This window comes from Polyergus mexicanus, unplaced genomic scaffold (assembly GCF_030449975.1).
Source record: "Polyergus mexicanus isolate NDT 795.1 unplaced genomic scaffold, iyPolMexi1.0 SCAF_26, whole genome shotgun sequence".
NCBI classification, from domain to species: Eukaryota; Metazoa; Arthropoda; class Insecta; order Hymenoptera; family Formicidae; genus Polyergus; species Polyergus mexicanus.
Window position 1 is genome coordinate 2230496 of NW_027223346.1, and position 23245 is coordinate 2253740.

Genomic DNA, 23245 nt, shown 5'->3' on the forward strand with positions numbered 1-23245 from the left:
TATGTTTAAATCAGCATGAGTTAATGCCTTATCGAGATTTTCCATCTTTCGATAAAAATGTGTAAGTTGATAAATTAAACGTTTGATAATTCTTACTTTTGGAAAATGAGGATAATAATTGAACTGGAAAAAACATTCCTTTGCAAAGTGTTAAATCAATATGACAACTATGCGTATGGTCCAATTCCTCATTTGAAATTTTCATAGTACATTCATGAATATTTTGTATCAATTTTGATACATTCCTTAAAGTACATGTATTTATAGTTTCAAGAAATTTCTGGTAATGGCCAATTAAGAACCGATCCTTTATTTTACATGAAGTATTGCAGAACCACGATTTTCTTGCTTGTACATTTATTAACGGTAATATATTCACTACTTGTCTTTCCGTATTCATTACCAAAGGTTCCGATGAAATTATATTATGATATGTAGAATCAATGAAATAATTTTCAGATGAGGCCGTATGTGTCTAGATATGCCACATAACGCATGTAATTTTTCTTCAATTGTAGAATATTCTGCAACAAGAGTCAAACTCACTTTTGATTTCCTTTTAATCGAAGCTAACATTTTATACATATCGTGGATATAACTGTCTCTGACACACATGCACCAACGTATGATTTTTTTGGCTTCTAATCATTTGTTAATATGGTCTTTAATTCTGAGCTTCTTTACAATATCTTTTATAAATATTTCTAAAGAATGACGAAGTTTTATAGAATTTCTCGACCAGATTTTTTTCATACATTTTAGTGATTTTTTTGGCAGTATCACAATTTGTTATTACAGGTACAGATTTTTTACTTTTCTGGTAATATAGTTTGTTAGAAAGCCATTTGCAATCAGGCTCCAATCTTTTTAGTCTATCTCGTTCACGCTGAAAATTTATCGAATAACGCATACGCATCTATTCTCTAAATCCTGTTCATATCGATATCGGTCTTTAAAGCGTTTATTTTCTAAGTTTTGCTGATATCGATTGCGTTTTTTAGCGCGATTATCTTCTAAGTTTTGTCTATATCGATCATGCTGTTTAACACGATTTTCTTTTAAATTTTATGTATATTAATCACGTTGTTTAGCGTGTCTATTTTCTAGTTTCTGTTTATATAGATCGCACTATTCAGTTTGATTATTCTCTAAATCTTGCTCATATGAATCTTGTTTTTTAGCCTTATTATTTTCTAAATCTTGTATATAGCGTGCCCGTTTGTTAACGTATTTATTTTCCAAATCATGCTGATATTTATTTTTTAATTGAACGTTATCTTCACCTCGAAATCATTTCTCAGCACATTTTTGTTCACAGTTTTTATTTGTATACATTTCTTCGTAAATTGGAATATTTGTTTCGTTGCTATTAGACAAATCATTATTGCTGTTAATTTTGCAGTCGATACTACATTTAATATAAACCTTACTTTGGAAACATTGATTAGTTTCTTCATAAATATCATTCTTTGTTTTAATGAAATTCTTTGGAGCGTTTTCCGTTATTAATTGTAATTGATTATTATTTAATTCTTTCGTAGGTTGATCAATATGGCGCTGTTTTTCTAAACGATTCAATTTTTGTTGTTCCGTTTCACATTGACGTATATAGTACGTATACAAACTGTTTCAGTCGCTTTTGCTTTTATTACTGGAAACGCTTTTTGAAAAGCATATTGTGGATCTTGTGGAAAATGTTCAATAATATTAGATTCAAAAATCTTTATTAAATGTGAACGTATTAAACTATGATTATATTATATTAACTTTCTTGGCTTTAAATAACAATGAAATTGCAAAGGCTATTGCGAAAACATCACAATCGTTACCGTTTAGTTGATGTTGCACAGTTGGAAACTTGATAGAGTACTTTTTAAATTCATATGTTGGAAACAATCTTTTCAAGAATTTTTCATGATGCTTATGTAATTTCTTAAAATTTAAGGAATCATAGATAAATATATTCTTTCTATTATAATAACTGCATACCCAATGTCCATCATATAAACTTGACGAACTATACAATATTTGTATATATTTTTTATCCTCTGGCGCAGGCAGAATCGTATCAGGACATTCGCCATGTTTCAATAGGCCTATAATCGGAACAGTTTTTTAAAGGATGGTTGAAATGTTCCATATGCAAGTCAGTTAACTATTCGCCTTGAATAATTATATCTTTTTCTCTTGGCATTAAGACTATTTGTGTGTGCGTGCGTATGCGTTTGTTTGTCTCTACAGACATTATATATATATATATATATATATATATATATATATATATATATATATATATATATAAGATAAGATAAATGCTTTATATAAACAACAGCTTTATATAGATTTTATATAGATTTTATAAAAACTTTATATAAATTAGCTTTATTTACACATAACAGCTTCTCACAAGCACACAGCAATTCTATGTCGACGCACAAGAGCCATTGTTTATAGGCGCACAGCAGCCGTTGTTTATAAACGCACAGCAGCTTTTTATCGGCGCACAGTAGCCGTTGTTTATAGGCGCACAGCAGCCTTGTATCGGCGTACAACAGCCGCTTTTTACAGACGCGCAGCAGCCGTTGTTTATAAGCGCACAGCAGCTTTTTATAGGCGCACAGCAGCCGTTTTTACAAATGCACAATTCTATCAGTTTACCAGGTATATAAATATCAAACCGGAATTTTTGTATAGAAAATACACGTTTATTGTATGAAAATGATAAAAAATATTTTATTCGAAGTATTGCCCATTGCTAGCTATACATTTTTCCCATCTCTCTGACAATTTGTGGATGCGACGCCAAAAAAACTGTTGCTCCTTTGAGGCAAACCAGTCATCGAGCCATTTTCGTACATTTTCGTAAGAAGTGAAGTGCTGCTCAGCAAGTGCGTGTCCCATCGATGCAAATAAGTAGTAATCGGATGGAGCCAAGTCTGGTGAGTAAGCCGCATGCGAAAGTATTTCCCAACTAAACGCCTCAATCGTTTCCTTGACCGGTTTTGCTGTGTGTGATGGTGCATTATCATGAAGCAAAATCATTTTGTGTTGCCTTTTTTGATATTTTGGTCGTTTTTCACGCAAAGCTTGATTCAAATCGATCATTTGTTGTCGGTAGCGTTCAGTATTAACGGTTTCGCCAGGTTTTAGCAGCTCATAATAGATCACACCCTTCTTCGTTTCTCACGTCAAAATCGTCACTTTTAAATTTTTTAAACCACTGAAACCACTGTGATTTACCAAGAGCATGCTCACTGTAAGCTTCGACAAGCATTCGATGCGATTCTGCAGCAGTTTTCTTCAAATGGTAACAGAAAATCAATGCTGTCCGCAAATCGTAGTTTCCAGGCACAAAATTCGACATGTTCAACGCTATTAAAAACTATGCTTTTGTATGAAACTTGTATTGTTGTGAGTTGAAAATCTTTATCAGATGTCAAAACAAGAAAATGACGCGGTTTGACGCTAACTACATTGACAGTTAGGGACATTTGACCATCTATGGGCAAATTCCTGTTTCATATTTATATACCTGGTATACGCACGTTTTTTATACGCACGTTCTATATTTATTAATTAAATGCATAGCAGTTTGTAGACGATTTAAAAAAAATCAAATATAAATCAAATAATCAAATATAAATAAAATAATTAAAAATAATTAAATATAAATAAAATAATTAGATAGAAACAATTAAATAAAAAGACATGTCTTACATAGATAATTTTATTTCAAACTGATAATTCATTATTAAAATATAATTTATTAAAATATATTTGTGTTAGAAACACATATAAAGTGTTTATTTCAAAAAACTAATCTAAAAATTTCCTATTCTATTTATTTTTAAGGAAATTCAGAGATGAAGGTATTTTCAACATTTTAAAGTCATAATTACTTTTTTAAATAGAACTATTATAATTTTCTTATTAGGTGTACAACTTTGCTTCCGCCGTTTTCCTATAGATGGCTTTAGCGGTAAGTAGTAGTCGAAATAAATAAATCATAGACGTCATGCAATAAACTTGGGCATCTGTCAACATAACCCCATAGAAACATTAGTCGATTTGTGTCTGCATTATAAAGTTATTCTTGATTGAAAATGTCAGTTTACGAGCCAAATTCTCGTCATTTGCGGAAGGTTTTAATTTTCTGCTTCAATATGAAGAAATCTGCGGCTAAGGCTCATCGAATGCTCTCAAATACTTATGGGGACGAAAAATGGGTTCATTACGATAACCCCAAGCGCAGAAAATCATGGGGATATCCCGGCCATGCTTCCACGTCGACGGCCAAACCAAATATTCACGGCTTCAAGATCATGCTCTGTATTTGGTGGGACCAGCTCAGCGTAGTGTATTATGAGCTGTTAAAACCGACTGAAACAATCACAGGCGATCGTTATCGAACGCAATTAATGCGTTTGAGCCGAGCAGTAAAAGACAAACGGCTGCAATACAACGAGAGACACGATAAAGTGATTTTGCAGCATGACAATGCTCGACCCCATGTTGCGAAAGTGGTCAAGACATACTTGGAAACGTTGAAATGGGAAGTCTTACCCCACCCGCCGTATTCTCCAGACGTTGCTCCCTCTGACTATCACTTGTTTCGATCAATGGCACACGGCCTGGTTGACCAGCCCTTCCGGTCTTATGAAGAAGAAATTGGATCGATTCGTGGATCGCTTCAAAAGATGACCAGTTTTTTCAACGCAGGATTCGTACGCTGCCCGAAAGATGGGAGAAAGTAGTGGCCAACGATGGACAATACTTTGAATCATAAATATAACCAGTTTTTTACAATAAAGCCTCGAATTTCGGAAAAAAAACGGCAGAAGCAAAGTTGTACACCTAATATATAAATCGACATTGACAATATTTGACATAAAATATAATTAGATTATAATAGTTAAAATGATTTATGAGATATTTTATGTTCCATTTTGACACATTTTGACACAAAAATCTGAAATATTTTGTAAAATGTTTCTATAATTTTATCTTAATACTTTTCTGCACAGAATAATGAGGTAAATTATTTACAGTAAATAAACATTTTTGTTATTAAAAATATACAATTTGCAATATGCAACTACATATCCATTTTAAAAATAATTGTATTTTTCTTTACATCAATTGATGTATATGATTATTCTATGCAGAAAATTTTTAAGATAAAATTCATATTTTTTGTCAAAAATTATCATAATCGTCATGTATAATATCATGTATAATAAAGCATAAAATATTTCGTAAACCATTCAATTTTTGACTATACTATAAAAATTTTTTATATGTCAAATTAAGTGTAAAGAATCAATTTATGTTAAGATATTTATGATAATTCAAAATAATAATCGTGCAAAATAATAATCGTTTTGGTCGGTAAAACAGACAAGCCTTGAGTCCCTTTAACAAGAATCAAAGAGAGTTTTCTGTATTTTTATATATCTTTCAAGGGCGCAAACGATCTTCTTCTATTTAAAGTTTGTTTACATTTATTATTTCTAATCCTAGTTTTCGTATATTTGTAATTTGTACGAAATCGGAATCATACCAGCGCAAGGGAATCATACAATCGCGAGAGGAAGAGAGGGCTTGCGAGTCTTCGTAGATTCTGCTAACAAATCTTCCAATAATGATCCTAATTCATTTCAAAATGATGCAAATATCAGAATAGAAGAAGAAAAGTTGGAATTTGAATCTGAGTAAAATCAACAATCCAAGCGGTTTCTAGAATCTTCGATACCTGAAGGCGAGAGTTTGACCTCTCGCATAGGCTTGAGCAAGAGTAATCTTGAAGAAATGTCGTAACCCGACCAATTTCTTAAAGGATAAAACAAGCAAAGTAGAGAAAAGATTAGGAAAGAGCTGACTAAAGCAAAGCATTAAAATTAGGGAAAGAACCTAAGAAAAAGGAATTAAGAAAGAATAAAGAATAAAAAATTATTAATAAAATAAAGTAAAGATACGTGACTAAAGAGAAAGAAGTCACGGTCAAGTTCTCGGAAGCAGCTGACGAGACAGACTGACAAGCGGAGCACGAGACATGCTGCGGTCAGGGATACCACACCCCTCCCTAATCAACGACCTAATTAATTAAAATATATAATAAGCGCGAGATGCACCGCGAAGTAGTTCAGTAACATAGCTCAGTAACACAGCTCAGTAATATTGCTCGCTCGCTCGCTCAGTAATATTATCGTACAGTATCGAAGTATATATCGCGCCTAACTATTATAATCGCGAATAAGTGAAAAGTGTACAGAATTTTGCAAAATATACTAATTTTTACCTAACATCCGGGAGTGTCGTATTTCGAGCGTGGATCCTAATCCTTTGGGCGTACAAATCCCGAAAGACCTCTTCCTTAGCGGCTAGAAGCACAACAGAAAGTTTTCTAAATAAAAGCAAAACGTAATACTAAAAAACTTAAGAAAGATTCAGATATTAGTTTTATTAGCTCAGACTGTTCACCTAATGTCAATAATAAAACTGATTTAGACATTGCTTAAGATTGTCTTTTTGATAGTAAAGACAAAGGATCTTTTTACATTTTCCTCAATGTAAATGAAAAAGAACCCAGACCTCTTCCAATCCTTGAACTTGCTAGAATATTGTTTGTGGTTGATGTTAAATACGTTGATATGTTATCCATATCTAGATCCTGCTGGAAGCTTACTTTCAACTCTGTTGCGGAAGCAAATCGTGCTATCCAAAATAAATTTTTAAAAGATAGAAAATTTAAAACCTATATCCCAAGATTCCTTAAAAAACGAAAAGGGATTATTCAAAGAGTCCCCTTGGACATTTTTTTAGAAGGAATTTTAGCTCTTGTTAAAAATGAAAAAAATTTCACTGCAGAAAATGCTTTCCGTTTTAAACGGTTAAGCCGCAACAGATTGTCAGATAAATGAGAGGACTCAAACAGTATTTGTCTTGAATTTAAAGGTCAAATATTGTCAGATTTAATCAAAATTTGGAGAATCAGCTTTTCAGTCCAACCTTATATATTTTCGGTAAGGATCTGCTATAAATGTGGTTCTATTGGTCACATAAGTAAAACATATAATAAAGAAAAAAAGTGCTTAAATTGTGGTAAGGCTCATATTATCAGCAAAGAAAACAGATATACGGCGGAGAAATACTGCATAAATTGTGGTGGCTTTCATTTCATTTTAGATAAAAGATGCCCGGCGTATATTAGACATTCTAATATCTTCAAATTCATGGCTAAAGACAATATTTCCTTTTCGGAAGCCAGAAAATCCATAGATGGTTTATCTAATAACTTATCACATTCATTAAACCCTTCTTCTATTATACTGTCGTCAAAACATTTCCCGAATCTTTCCCAATCCAAGGATTTGAAGAACTTTGTATCTAAAGATAGATATTCGTATGCAAGGAAGATTGCAGCGGAACAGGCAAGGACGATTGTAAATCGCCCCTCCCCCCCTCCCAAGGAGACACCTCAACTGACAGATATTATAAAATCTATTATTGATATCATTGAAAATTCCTTACCAGATTTTCCTGGTAGAGAATTATCCCAGTCAGCCAGGTCTGTTCTAACAGATATTGCCAAGTGCTTGCTACAAATTATTGTTAGTAAAAAGGCTACAAATTTGGTACAAGAGTTGTTATTACCGATTAAACTGGCAGATTGTCGGCAAGAATCAAGCAAAGCTTGCTAACATAACTACACAGCAAATTGGCGGCAGAAACCGAGCAAAGCTTCCTGACATGACTGACATCAGATTGTCAGCAAAAACTGAGCAGGATCTAGAGTGCGCAATCTGATGGCAAATTGGCAGCAAAAAACCGAACAAAATCTGCAGCTTATTACAAAGTATTATAAAATAGTTCAGTCGCTCATCGCTATGCGGCGCGTTATTCATTATCTATACCCGTATTCAAATTCTTGTCATGAGTGTATATAAAACCTACAAAATGCTAATAATATTATAATATATATATTTCTATCAGTTCAATTTTTGACACAATTCTTATACAGGAAATTCAAATATTGAATTGATTTCTTGCAAATCGGACAGATAATTGTTCGATTTTCACTTATTCAAACAATTTCTGTTCAAAAAGATCTTTAATTTTATAAATTAAGTTATTTGAATTTACCTATATGTTTTAACATATTAATATATGATTTTATATAATGTCTAATTATCTAATGGTCATTTTATGACCAAAACTTATCATTTTGTTACTTAGAGTTAAGGCTTTAAATCTATTTAAATATATACTTTTATATGAATGACCAAAAGCTGCAGAATTTGTTCGGGTTTCGCTGACAATCTGCTATCAGATTGTCTTGCGCAGATCTTGCTCGATTTTTGCCATCAATTTGACGACAAATTATGTCAAGCTTTGCTCGGTTTTTGCCGTCAATTTGCTGTCAGGTTATGTCAACAAGCTTTGTCACCAAAACATAAGCTTAATGCGGACACAGATGGCACTGGATTTGTTACCAAGTTTTGAGCGAATTTGATGCCAATTTGGCAACAATTTGTTATCAAATTGCTTACTGGGATGGTTTAAAAAGTTAAATTCTAAAGTTTCTCTAATTTCGCTTATTTCTTCTGGGGAGACTTCTTTATCGATCTTATGAAAATCCTTCAATGGAATTATAGAAGTTTTAAAGTTAGTTTTCTTATCAAATTAGAAATTATGATGTTGCAATTTTGTCGGAAACATAGCTTACCTCTTTTGATTTTGTGATTATTAAAGAATTCGATATTATAAGGAAAGATCGAATAGGTCATAGAGGAGCAGAAGGAGTAATAATACAATACTTATTAAAAATGGTCTTAAATATAACATTAGAAATGTATCTGACTGTAATAATTCTCTAGAAGTATGTGCTGCGGATATTTATGATTCCTTCAGTGAATTTACTGTTGTTTCATGTTACGGATTGCCAAATAGTCTTAGACTTAGTACCTCCGACTGGAAGTCATTTTTCAATCAATTTCAAGATAGAAGTATTGTTGATAATGATTTTAATGCACATCATTCTAGTTGGAGTGATGACAGATGTTCGGTGGGTTACTCTTTAATAAAAAGCTAAGTTGAATTAAGGGTTGTTTGTTTAAATTCTTCCACCTTCCGTAGTTCGATTAATCCGGGTTCTGAATCATATATTGATCTCTCTTTTGCGACCTCGGATATTTGTTTGAATTTAGAGTGGTCTATATGTAATGATACTTGGGGTAGTGATCACCTCCCAATCACTATCGCATTATTTTCTAGAGTTTCTTATTATAGCCTTTATAAGAAATCACAAAAAATTTATTCTCTCAAAACTGATTGGAAATTATTTAAGAATATTGTAGAAAATTCGCTTAATTCAGATTTATATTCTAAAGAAAATTTTCCTAATATTTTATCTAGATTTAATGCTTTTACGAACATCATCCTAGACGCTCAAGAATGCTACTCCTGGTAAAAGACGCATAGAATGTTTTCACAATATATTCGTCAACCTCTACTATGTTTATGAAGGAATGAAGATTGTGACGAATTGATCAGCGCTAGAAAATGTGCGTTAATGTGCGTTAATTAATTTCAAAAGAAATCGTTCTTGGAATAATTTTATAAATTTTAAAAAATGTGAAACTAAAGCCCGCGCAGGTCTCAGAAAAATTAAAAAAGACTTATTCCGAGACTTTTGTTTAAATTTACGTAAAGACTAATCCCTCAAAAATATGGGCTACGGTCAAAGGTTTTAATAATAGATGGAATTATCAAGACAATAATAACATGTTTAACCCTCAAAAGGAATCGAATGTTAGAGATTTAATTTCAGATTTGTGTCCTCCTTGGGTTGCCCCAGCACCCCCTATTCTTGATCAACATCTTTATGATCCTTTCTTGGATTTTCTTCTTTCACAACAAGAATTAGATTTTGGAATTAAGAATGTAAGACACAATTCTAACCCAGGCATTGATAGTATTGACTACCGGATAATTTCGTCTCTTCCCCAAATAGGACTCATTCATTTGCTTGATATTTTAAATGATATTTTTGCATTTGGGATTTTTCCTCCGGAATGGCATAGATTTTTAGTTTGTTTCATACCGAAAAAAGATAAATGCAAAATGAGACCTATTTCATTGGCGTCTTATGTTAATAAAATACTGGAAAGACTTATTTGTAATGGATTAATTTGGTGGGTTGAATTTTATGATATTATTCCAAATTCTCAGTTTGGTTTCCGTCGTAATAGGTCCTGTAATGACAACTTATCTATTTTATATTCTTTTATTATTAAATCATTTAAACTAGGTAAAACTACTTCTTTCCTATTTCTAAATATTAAAGCAGCATAAAATAATGTGCTCTCTGACATTTTGATTAATTTATTAGTTAAGCTGAAATTTCCTCACTCTTAAATTTATATATAATTTGATTTCTTCTCGTCAATTGCTTTGTAGATATAGTGAAATGGATGAGATATTGTAGACATTCAAAGGTCTTTCACAGGGTAGTGTTCTAAGCCCTATTTTATATACTTTATATGTTCTTGATTTGTCACTCTTGGAAAATCCTCTAACTTTTTACAATATGCTAATAATATGGCTATTTATTCATCCATAAATTCTACTCAAGAAAAATTTAATATTTTGGAAGAAACTATTAACAAAGTGAATTTCACTTTGAATAATTTAGGTTTGGAGTTATCCTCAGAAAAAACTAAACTTTTATTTCTTTCGGTAAAAGACTTAGTGATAATTTAGGTATTCATTTTAAGGATTCGTTTATTAAAAATTCAACGAAAATCAAATTTTTAGGCTTAATTCTTATGTCGACTTTGAACTGGACTCTTATTATTGACCACATTTATAATAATTGTCAGAATCCTCTTAATACTATTAAATGCCTTAGACACACTTGGTGGGATACAGATCCTAGATTACTAATCATTTATTGTTTTAATTCGTTCTAGGATTGAATATGGAGGTTTTCTATTCCACAAACTTTCTAAAAGTTTTTTCTGGAATTAAATCGAATTTAATATAAAGCTCTTAGATTCGCTTTGGAATTGAGGAATTCAACTCCCACAAATGTAATATTGGGAGAAGCCAAAGAGCCTCCTTTGTCTATTCGATTTGATTATATTTGCAAACATTTTTTAACTAAATCTTGTGCTAATTGTGATAATCCCACTATAATCAACAGATTTTTGAATATTCCTCTGGTTATCAACTTTAGAATTGAAAAATTACTCTCATCTTTTGGAAAAAAGTGGAAGACTTTTAGGTTTTTCTAAAAACTATGAATCTATCTCGTATATATCTTTTATCAATTTAGAATTTGGGCATTATCTTTCTCATGTTTGTCAGCCTGATTTAGTTTTTAGAGATAAATTTGCTGTCGATCTTGATAATTCCTTTTGTTTATTTACAGACGGCTCGAAACAAAAGAAGGCTAGATTTACTGGTTTGGTTATTACTAATCTTGATGAATCTTTATCCAGACTTTTCAGAGCTCTAAATTTTATCTCTATTTTTACGGTCGAGGCAATGGCTTTGTTAAAGGCTGTGGCGGCCTACAGCAACCACAAAATAACGACAGCGCGATATTTACGAAATAATTATCGTTTCTCGCAAGCGCTCGCCCGTCCGCGCGTAGTGCGGGAGACGCCGCTAGTCGGCGCAAGACGCTCGGGCCAACAAGAAAGTGAAAAGCAGTCCGGCGGGCATATAGCGCGTCCGCGCGTAGTTGCGGGCAGCACCGCTAGGCGGCGCAAGGCGCCCGGGCCAACCTGCAAGTGAAAAGCCGTCCGGCCGAAATATAGGTCAGACCCCCTGCGGAGAAAAGAACGACAAGTCACGAAGAAAGTTATAGGCGCCAGTCGCCTAATTTCAAGCGCAAGGCGCTTTAAACGTTGGCAAGTAACACGGCGCCAGTCGCCGCACTACCATCCACGACGCCACGGGGAAGGAATACCGTTCCGCTACCCACGGTAGCCGAATTCGCTATCCGGCGAAGGACGCGCCCAACGTCACTCCACAAGGTGGTCAAGAGGAGGAAAGTGGAAAAGAGCTCGCTAAATACAAGCAGCTCCCAACTACCAGGCGTCAGATCGCCAACCACTTCCGGCGCTCGTCCGCCATCAATCGGCGCCAAGTCGCCAGCATCATCCGGCGCTCGTCCGCCATCAATCGGCGTTCAGTCGCCAGCATCACCCGGCGCTCGTCCGCCATCAGTCGGCGCCCAGCCGCCAGTGTCACCCAGCGCCCGTACGACATCAGGCGCCCGGTCGCCGTCTCCCACTGGGACCTGCTCCCCGACGATTGCCGGTAGCTGCTCCCCAATCACGATCAGTGACGGATTACTGTCGCCTATTGGGGCTGATTCACCGGTGGTCTCCGGCCGCTGGCCACCATTCAGTGGCCACGCCAAGGAGAACGTACGCTCCGGCGCCCAGTCAACCAGCGACTCCCACGCAGAGAGGAAACAGCGAAGGAAGGACCGGCTTCAGGCTCTATTCGGCGCTAGCCCGCCAAAGCTGATTGCCGGGCATTCCGGCCCGAAAACCAAGAGGGACCGTCCGATCTCCTTGCCGCGACTAGAGCGAATCTTGGCGTCCCCAGCAAAGACGTGGAAAATACCGCCACTGATTTCGCCTATCAAAATCTCACCTCTGAAGGAGTATTCAAAGCAGAGAACGTGTGGGACACAGACTAGCCTAATTCCGTGTCCAGGCCTTAAGAGGACGGCCGACGCATCGACCCAAACGAAGAGACGCGGGGGCAGACAGAAGCCCATGTGCAATAACAATAACCATTATGCGTACAATCGTAACTTGCGCTACTGATGTATAAGGAGAAATAAATACACCTTATGTTTGAAAGCCGACTCATTCATTCGTCTACCTACCAGTAGGATAAGTTGGGTAATATCCTACCGCGAATCCTAAGCGATAGATCTCCTATCCCATACCCGTACCCACAAAGGCTATTGGTTCTATTCGTGAAAGGGGTATTAAATCTGTTACAATTTTTTTCTGATTCCAAATCGATCCTTTCTGTTTTATCTCGTTCTGATGTTTCTGGCAAGAAATCTTATCTTATTTCTAATATTAGATAAGATCTTCTCTCTCTTAAAAATACAGGATTTGACATTAAACTATTCCCGCTCATAAAGAAATCCGTGGTAACAAATTATCGAATCACAAAGCTAAAATAGCAGTTTGATTAGGTATTGATACTTGAATTGGTTTTCCCACTCAGGATTTTAAGCTTCTGTGGAAAGATAAAATGTTTGAAAAATTCTTTGATTGATATAAGACTTCTGGTTTTGACCATGGATCTTTTTATTTTATTAATTACCTTTCTTTTTCTAAACGCAGCTGGTTTCATAAATTATCTCTTAGTAGGAAAATAGTTGTAAACATTTGCAGATTAAGAAATTCACATACGTCCCTTAGCGAGAGTTTGTGCAGATTCCGTATTGTAAACTCCCCAATTTGTGTGTCATGTAACCAGCTGGATACTGCCAACCATGTTTTTTTTGAGAATATTCGCTATTTGACCGAGAAAGGGATTGGTGAAGGAGGTATGCAGAGTGTATAATACATTGCCTTTGCCAATTGAACCCATTTTATTGGATTTAAATAATGATATAATGATATATCATTGAAATCATTTTTTATGAATATTGACAGAAAGATTTGATTATTTTAAATTCTTGTTACACAGTTATTTTGCGATTCCAAATTTTGTGTTATATTCATATCATTGAAAAAAAAAATTTTCAACTATGTATTGAATATCTGGATTTAAATTTAATTATAGTTTTTCGTTAATTTATATAGTTCTCCTATGTATATTTTAGTATTTAATTCATTTTAGAATATTTTTATTTTACAATAAGTTATTTCTTCATTCTTTATGTTATTCTAACATTAGTATTAATCTTTATTAGCATTTGAATAATTTTCATCTTCTGAATTTATGATTTCTTTAAATTATCTTAGTTTCTTTTAAATTATATTAATTTATAAGCTCACAAAAAATTGTATTTCTCTATTAACTTATGTAAGTTAAACAACTGAACTGTTTTTAACCAAGTTTTCAAAATATGTGTTATTATATATGTGTATCAGCTGGTCGAATAGGTTCTTTCCGGGCTATTACTTTTATTCAACAAAAAAAAATACGTCTACATGTTTTTCTAATTTGATTTTGTTGTCCCGATTCCCGGTCAGTGGAACAGTCATTTGTGAATTGCTACAGTACAATATTAATACCCAGATAGCCAAGAATGTTAAAATCAGGTTTTGCCAAAGCTTTGCGACAAGGTGTGCTTTAATTTTGACAACAATTGTCTAGCAAACATTTGTCTTGTTTTGGTTTGTCAAAAAGTTTGAAGCAAATTGACGGCAAAATTTTTTGTTTCACGATGCTGTAACTAATAGAAAAAAGCTTGCTCGTAAATTTTACGCAAAGAAGAACACCCATATGATGCTATTCACGGTGTAACACAAACTTTACATCAATTAGTAGCAAATTTTGTTATACACGCTATAACAGCAAATTTACGACAAGAACAGAACAAAGTATACTCTGGCACAACGAGATGCAAAATTCACGCAAATAACAGAGCAAACCTTGCTATGCATGGCATGACAGCAAATTTACAACTTTACTTTATTACAAACTTTACAAAAATATAGTATTCAGCCGATAGTTCGTTTGTTCATCGTTATGTGACGCGCTATATGCATCCATCTCGTATTTGATTTTTAGTCATGAGAAGTATATAAAGCTTGCAGAAAGCAACTGACAGAAGATTAAAAATATAATTATTTCTATCAGTTCAATTACTGATACAATCCCAAACATAGGGAGTTAAGATATTGGACTGATTGTCTCTCTTAGATCGGGCAGATAAATGTCTAAAAAAAAAAGTTTAAATCATCCATTTATTATTTACTTAAAATGTAAATATATATATATATATATATATATATATAATTCATATATTCATTATATTATGAATTCATTTTCAATTATTCATATATTTTCATCATCTCATAATTATAATAAATGCCACCTAAGACTCTTGTCTGCTCGGTCGCATATTCTTAAACGACGCGTTAGAAAACATGATGGATTGCTTCACAAAAAATATTCCTCTCTGCGAGATTTATCGTTCCTCAGAGTTTGTCGCAGAGTTTCTGAATTATCCTATACAGAGAATTATCACAAATTTGCTATCATGCCGTACACGGAAAGGTTTGTCCTATTCTTGTCACAAATTTGTTGTCATCCCGTGCACGGCAAGGTTTGCTCTATTCTTGCCACAAATTTATTGTCATGCCGTGCCCGGCAAGGTTTGCCCTATTCTTGCCATAAATTTGCTGTCATCCCGTACACAGCAAGGTTTGTCCTGTTCTTGCCACAAATTTGCTGTCATGCCGTGCACCGCAAGGTTTGCTCTATTATTTGCGTAAAATGTGCGTCACACTATTGCGACAAGCCTTGCCAGCAAAAGCTAAGCTTTTTGTGGACACACCTTGTCACAATTTTGCTGTAAAGGCATGCTCGAGTTTGCTGCAAAGTTTGCATCATTTTGCTTGCTGGGTACTGACAGTACTATACCTTTCAAACCTCATAATTTGGAAAATGCTTAATGAATTTTATTATAGTATTATAGTATTGTATTTTGAAGAGCTATTGAGGTAAGCTTTATTGCGTAATAGGCAATGAAAAATTGGGGTTTCTATTTAAAAAATTGGAGGTGACTCTTATATGATCTTTAAACGATTATCCAAAATCAAACCAATGGCACTATTTTATGTCTTCCTTGAAGTCATAAAATTTTTGTATGAAACATTTTTCGTAAAAATTAGTCGATCACAATATAAATAGGGTGGAAACCCAGACAGCACAAGGATGTCCTTAGGACGTCCAAAGGGCATCCAGGACATGCATGTAGGATGTCCTCAGGATATCTTATTGTAATTCTCAGATCTTCTCTAGATGTCCTGAGGAAGAATAAATAATAGCTGTATATTAACCTCTGTAGAATCCAGGGAGATCCTGTGGAACATCCTAAGGATTTTTATAGGATATATTCGGGATATTTTTCGTATGTTTCAAGGAGCAAATTTTAAAATTTAAATATAAATTAAGATTGGGTTCTATTATTTACTGCCAATACTAAAAATTTAATATTAAAAATAGTTCACGTTCTTTAATATTTGAGGCTTTCATGCTGTACATGAATATTTCAGGTTTGGCTCCTGGGTTTGAGTTGTGTAATATTTTCTAAACAATCCAATATCTGAATTCCCTATGTTGGGATTGCATTAGAAATTGAACTGATAGAAAATAATTACATTTGTAATTTCCTGTCAGTTGCTCTTTGCAAGCTTTATATAATTCTCATGACCAAATCTCAAATACGAGTTCGCGTGTCGCATGGCGGTAAACAAACGAACTAGCGGTTGAATACTATTGTTTGTAAAGTTTTTGCGAACAGTAACATTTCTCATGAAATATTAAATAAATAATAATTTTGGATATATGAAAATGTGCGCACCAAATTCAATTATTAATATTAAACGAAATTATTGTTAACAATTAATAGCACATGTACAATATATGTCCTCTGGAAATCCAAAAGACATCCAATACAATAGACAGGGCAGATATATCCTACAGACATCCAGGGGTTATCCAGTGGACATTTATAGGACATTAATACTTATTATAATACTTAAGATTTCTAAATTATATTAAATAACCAACACAACTAAAAATAATTATATATGCATATTAAATTTTTATAAATATATTTATAATAATATCTTAAAACATCCTACAAATGTCCTGAACCGTCCTGGACATATTCAGGATGATCCTGAGGATGTTTTGTGCTGTCTGGGAAGTTTTCAAATGAACTTTCTGTATATATTTTATGCATTTAATCATTATCATGTATGTGTTTCATGTGTTTGTGTTTTTGTGTGTGCAATACATGTGTAGTTATTCTTTTATTGTTTGTTATTAACAAATATTTAACGAATAATTTTGTAAATAATTTAAAATAACAGTAATAATATACAAGATAAATATAAGAAAAATTATATTATTTCTGAAAGAAATTGTAATATGTACTTACATCGTCTAATATAATTTTAACTGCTTCCTCCGTACATCCAGATATAGCTACGAGCCTAGGTAAATTATCGTCTCCTCCATTATGGATTTTAATTGTTGAATTTGATTTCAATAATATATGGCAATTAACACCGCCAAATCCGAAGGAATTAATACCGATATAACTACCTTTATATTCTGTTGGTTCAATGATTATATTTATTCTTCCTTCAATGATAGCAGTCATATCCTTTCGTGGACATTTAAAATGTATAGTAGGCGCCATTATACCAGTTTCCATCGCTATTAAAACCTTTATCCAAAAATTTAATTTAAATAAAGAAATATTTGCATAAGCTTGTAATATGTAAGCATTACTATATAATTGTATTACTATTTTACCAAATTAAAAAAAATTGATGAATTTGAAAATTTGAATTTTAATTTAAATTCAAAAATTTGGATCAAATTTAAAAATTAATTAATCTTGTCGCATTTGCCTTTTTCTCGCCGTTTTTGGTTTTATGACTTTGTTTATGACTTGTTTTTGTGACCTATATGTATCTTCTTTATAATAGAGAATTTGCTAAAAGTTCAGGAACTGATTGATTGAAAAACTTAAATTTGAACTTGATTTCAAAGTTTGAATTGGATTTAAAAATTAACTAAACTTGCCGCATTAGTCTTTCTCTCTTGGTTTTTTGTTTTTTGATCTTTGTTTATGACTATCTTTATGATCATTCTTTTTGTGACTGTATATAGTTTTATATTATTATATATCATGTTATATATAATTGCATATAATTTTATACAATTGAATATAACATATTATATATTATATATAATCAAATATATTTGTATATAATTATATATGGGCAAATTTTCTGGAATGTATGGCAATCATCCGCGAAAAAATGACCCATGTATAATTATATATACTTATATATAAATATATATAATTTATGTATCAATATATACAGTATAATTCATATATAAAAGTATATATATATATATATATATATATATATATATATGTGTGTGTGTGTAATTGTATAAAATTATATATAAATATATATAATCTCATATAAGGTTATATATGACAATATATAATATCATACAGAATTATATATATACACATCATATGATGTATATAATTATACATGGACCATTTTTTCCTGAGTTGTTAATAAAACTTAACAATAATAAGTTCGCGTACCAATACCTGCGCTATTATCTGCCAGCATTTTTACTTAATTGTTTGTCAAATAATCGCGGGCTAGTAAGAGCCAGAATGCGGATGGTAGTGCGTCAGTTCCATAGAAAAATAAATTTTCTATGAAATTGATTATGTGTACATAGGATAAATTTACTTGCTGCTATACTAAAATTTTTAAAATTAATCTTAATTTGAGATTTATAATAACCCCTTTTTACCCCCTACAGAGACGAAGTCGAGAAAAATATCGGGGCGAAGTCGCTGAATCGGGAATTGAACCCGAGTCTTTCGCTTGCCGGATGACTACTTTTACCTCTAAGCTATTCAAATCCTACCCTACCGATACTTCTCATTCATCTTATATGTAAATATCTATTACTAATAACATCATCATTCAGCCGGCGTGAACTAACAATTTTAAGAAATTAAGGCTCTCGAGTGACATCACAAATTTCACATAATCAGGGGCTAGTAAGAGCCAGAATGCGGATGATAGTGCGTTAGTTTCATAGAAAAATAAGTTTTTTATGAAACTAATTATGTGTATAGGCCACGAAATTGACTTGGTGCTATATCAAAATTTTTAAAATTAATCTCAATTCTAAATTTATAATAATTCCTCTTTACCTAGAGAGACGAAGGCGAGAAAAAGACAAGCGAAAGACTCGGGTTCGATTCCCGATTCAGCGACTTCGCCCCGATATTTTTTTCGCCTTTGTCTCTCCAGGGGCGTAAAGAAGAGTTATTATAAATCTCGAATTGAGATTAATTTTAAAAATCTTGGTATAGCGCCAAGTAAATTTCGTACCCTGTGCACATAATCAGTTTCAAAGAAAAGTTATTTTTCTATTATATAAAACTGACACACTACGATCCGCCTTCTGACTCTTACTAGCCCGCAATTATTTGAAATTTGTGATGTCACTCGAGAGCCTTAATTTCTTAAAATTGTTAATTGTTTGTATTTTATATTATAAGCCTATTGCACTGAAAAAATTTTGTAGGTAAAAACTGCGTGTGATAACTAGATTTCAGTCGTAATATATCGATAGCGAACATCTTAGCTGTGATACCTATTTATTAGGTACAACAGCGTTTTGTTGCAGTTTGGAAATTTATTTTGCAAACCATGATCAGTTATGGTAGCGAAATTTTTTTTCCATGTGCTTGTTATTAACCCGTGTTATTAACCTATTTTGTTATAAATTTACCTTTGCAATTTGACAATGACCGCTAGCAGCTTCTGAATGTCCAATATTCGACTTTACTGAACCCAATAACAGAGGAAGCTGTCTTTTAGCGCATAAAGCTTCATCAATGGCTTGAAGTTCCACAGAATCGCCAACTAGAGTACCAGTTGCATGCGCCTCTATGTAAGATAACTCAAGAGGCGATATATCACATTCTTTATAAAATTCTTCCAATAACATCTTTTGCTTGTCAAGTGATGGAAAGGTAATTCCTTTTTTTTTTAAACTATCGCAGTTGGTTTTACCATAGACAAAAGTCGCATATATTCTTCTTGCATCCTTTGCCTTTTGTAGGTACATTACTACAGCTGCATCACTACGCATATAACCACAGCCTTCTTCATCGTAAGGTTTACAGTAACTATCTTTAGATAGAATTCCTAAACAATAGCAATAGTTCATTTTGTTGTAACCCGACCAATTTCTTAATATTAAAATACATATAAACAGTAAAGTAACACAGGAAAGATTAACAAAGAGCTGAATAAAGCAAAGCATTAAAATTGGAAAAAGAGCCCAGGGACAATAAAGGAAATAATTAAGAAAGAATAAAGTAATAAAAGATTATTAATAAAATAAAAATAAGAGACGTGACTAAAAAGAAGGAAGTCACGGTCAATATCTCGGAAATTGAGTAAGCAGCTGACGAGACAGACTGACAAGCGGAGCACGAGACATGCTCTGTTTAGGGTTACTATATTCCTCTCTAATTAACAATCTAATTAATTAATATATATTGAGTGCAAGATGGACCGACGCTAGCTCAGTAATGTAGTTTATTAACATCAAGCGCGGACTTATCCAAAAATCATCCGATAACTCTACTGTACGTATCGCGTCCGATCATTATAATCGCAAACAAATGAACAGTGTAATAAACCTTGTGAAATATAGTTCTAACAAAAGTCTGGAAGTGTCTTATTTAGAGCGTGTATTCTAATCCTTTGGGCGTACAAATCCTGAAAGACCCCCTCCTTAGTGGTTGGGCGCAAAACATTAATTGTACGACGATTTGTTTCAATCGAATAAACATAATATAATTTTGTTTCTCAAATAACATACACAGTATTTCAAAAATTTGATGAATATATATAAAGTGTCCGATAATTTTATACACACCCGAAGTATGAAGGTAGATTGGTTCAAACTGAGAAGGAAAGTCCTATACCGTTTCGCAAAATTCGCAATAATTGTTGAATTATTAATTAAACCGTCTGAGCAAATAAGCACGTAGAAAGCGGTAGATCGGACTCGATAGGTATATAAAATGTCTTATTGTTTACGTCTCCTAGCAACATTTAATAGTGAGAAGTAGGATCACGCAGCGCGCGGTGAGCGATGCGTGTCATACGATACCGCGCCGAAAAGTTATTAGACGTGGCTATTAAACGTCATTAGGAGACGTAATCAATAAGTCATTTTATATGCCTACTGCAGTGCTCGGAATAGGGTATTATAAAAAAAAAATGTCATATAAATTTTATTTTTAATCAAAAGTATATATTATAAAAAAATTATTTCCAAACTTTGAAGATTTTCCATCAACAATAAATAATTTAAAATAAATAAAGAAAGATGATTAAAATTTAAAATTTTCACGTGACTTGTAAACGCTTCGTTATTGGTTAGTTCATGCGTGACTTCGTTACTAAGACGTCGATCTAGTACAGGAAACAAGAAGATTGTTAACGTTTTTGACCCTTTTTAAAGAAAAATAGTAGTTAACAAACTGAGTAAAATGGAAGCAGGGTATGTTAAGGCAAATTCAACAAATCTGCCAAAAATTGATGCGCTAATGGTGTATCAATTTATTAGACCGCTTTAATGCTGCCGAAATGCGAGGAGTAAAAACATCTACGTAAGTATACATAACAAGAAATTCATTAATTTATATTAAGACTCAATTGTTGTATTTGTAGTTAAAATATATATCCACTTTTAAATACAAAGGTCTGTGTGTTTTATGTATATTTTAAGGTTATGTTTTTAATTGTCTGTTGAAAGTACATATCTATTAATCAGTGTTTGAACAACTAGTCGTAAATGTACAAAATGATTTTAAATACAGAGCATGTCGAGAAACATATGGAGATTCAGCAATAGGATACGTCTGCCTAAAACGAGAGAGTTCAAAATGCACTGTGAAGGCAAGGATTTGTCCGGAGCATCGAGTAAGAAGTAAAAGTTACTCAGTAACTTTAATCGTGGATGAGGAAGAAAAGAAAGTGTTCAGTGTTGAATGCCATGATTGTGTAACGTCGTTAGGTATAGTTTCATTATTCTCAGAACCAAAATATAGAATCAATGTTTACTATAACTTGCATGCAGTATTCCAAAAAAGTTTAAAATTATATTTTTCAAGAATGAAAACTATGTTTTTATTATATAAAAGATATTTTGTCCTATGGATAAACACTTCTCATTTAAATACGGTGTTTGAAGAAGTATTTCGACTTTTTATGCTTTATATGATGACAACACTGATTTCATATTTGCATATAAACTTAAGCAAATTACTGCGAGATATTAGTAAATGTTATTATTTATATTTTTAGGTGGTTGTAAACATTCGGTAGCCTTTTTAATGTGGATCCACAGACGAACAGAAAATCCAGCACCGACAGAGGTTGCTTGTTATTGGAAAAAGGCTGTTTTATCAACTATTGGAGCAACTAAAAAATACATTGAAACTAAGGAATTATACAAAAAAGAAGTACAGAATATAGAAAATTTTCCTGACAACGCAACATTTCTGCAGGACATTGTGAAAATAGCCAAGGAGAAGCAACTTGACAGTCAGTTATCGCAACATTATTTTGAACTAAAACTACAGATGATCTTTTAATATTTTGTATTTCCAAAATGTCAAAAGAATTATGTTTTGAAGAGGAAAATGCAACTAAAATGCAAAATAACAGCCATTTATGGTTCGAACTTTGCTACGGTAGAATAACTGCATCGATATTACATGAAGCTGCAAATTGTAACACCGAAAATGGAAGTCTTGTACAGCGGATCACTGGCGCATCCAAAGTATTGGATGATTGCATAAGTTCGTGCCCGATTTTCATAGATGGCATTAAGTTACTGCATGGCGGAGTTCTATAGTTTTCATATAATAATTGTTGCTTACACCGAATAGATGACGTTGTCTTATGTCAATTTAGCGTCAGATATTGTTCAGATAAATCCATTTGTGCATAAGAGAAATCATTAAAAATGGAGAATGAAAAGGTGCATTTGCGGCATGTAATGCTATATGAATTTCGGAAAGGCGTGAGTGTTGGGATTGCACAAAAAAATATTCAAAGCGTTTATTTGGACCGCGCTCCTTCCATATTTTTTTGGCAAAACATCCATTATACCGCATTGTTCAAACAACTCAACATCATTTACTCGACCTCCAAAACCAGAAGAAATAAAATTAATAAATCCATCCGGTGTACAACATATTAAATACTTCAATGTATTGCACTTTTTATATTCTGACCACGTTAAAGACTGTTGAAGAGCGTTTGATGGTTTCTCGATTTGAATTTCGAAACAGTCAATTATTCCATAAACGTGAGCAAAATTTGCACAAAACGGTATAGATAATGCCATTTTAACGCTTTCTCTAGGAGGACAATAAATAAGAGTTTTT

At 33.1% G+C, this 23245-nt stretch overlaps 1 protein-coding gene and 1 pseudogene across 1 annotated transcript in view; both read right to left on the bottom strand.

Moving 5' to 3' along the window:
* Window positions 1-1574: 1574 nt before the first annotated feature.
* Window positions 1575-2194, bottom strand: LOC138943447 (uncharacterized; annotated as a pseudogene).
* Window positions 2195-6273: 4079 nt separating this feature from the next.
* The window catches only part of LOC138943285 (fatty acid synthase-like), a 36768-nt gene continuing 19796 nt past the window's right edge, over window positions 6274-23245 (bottom strand). The window contains 3 exon segments of the mRNA XM_070313984.1: window positions 6274-6380; window positions 17159-17449; window positions 19564-19982. Of these exon segments, the coding sequence (XP_070170085.1) occupies window positions 6288-6380; window positions 17159-17449; window positions 19564-19982 (803 nt within the window). The 3' untranslated portion in view covers window positions 6274-6287.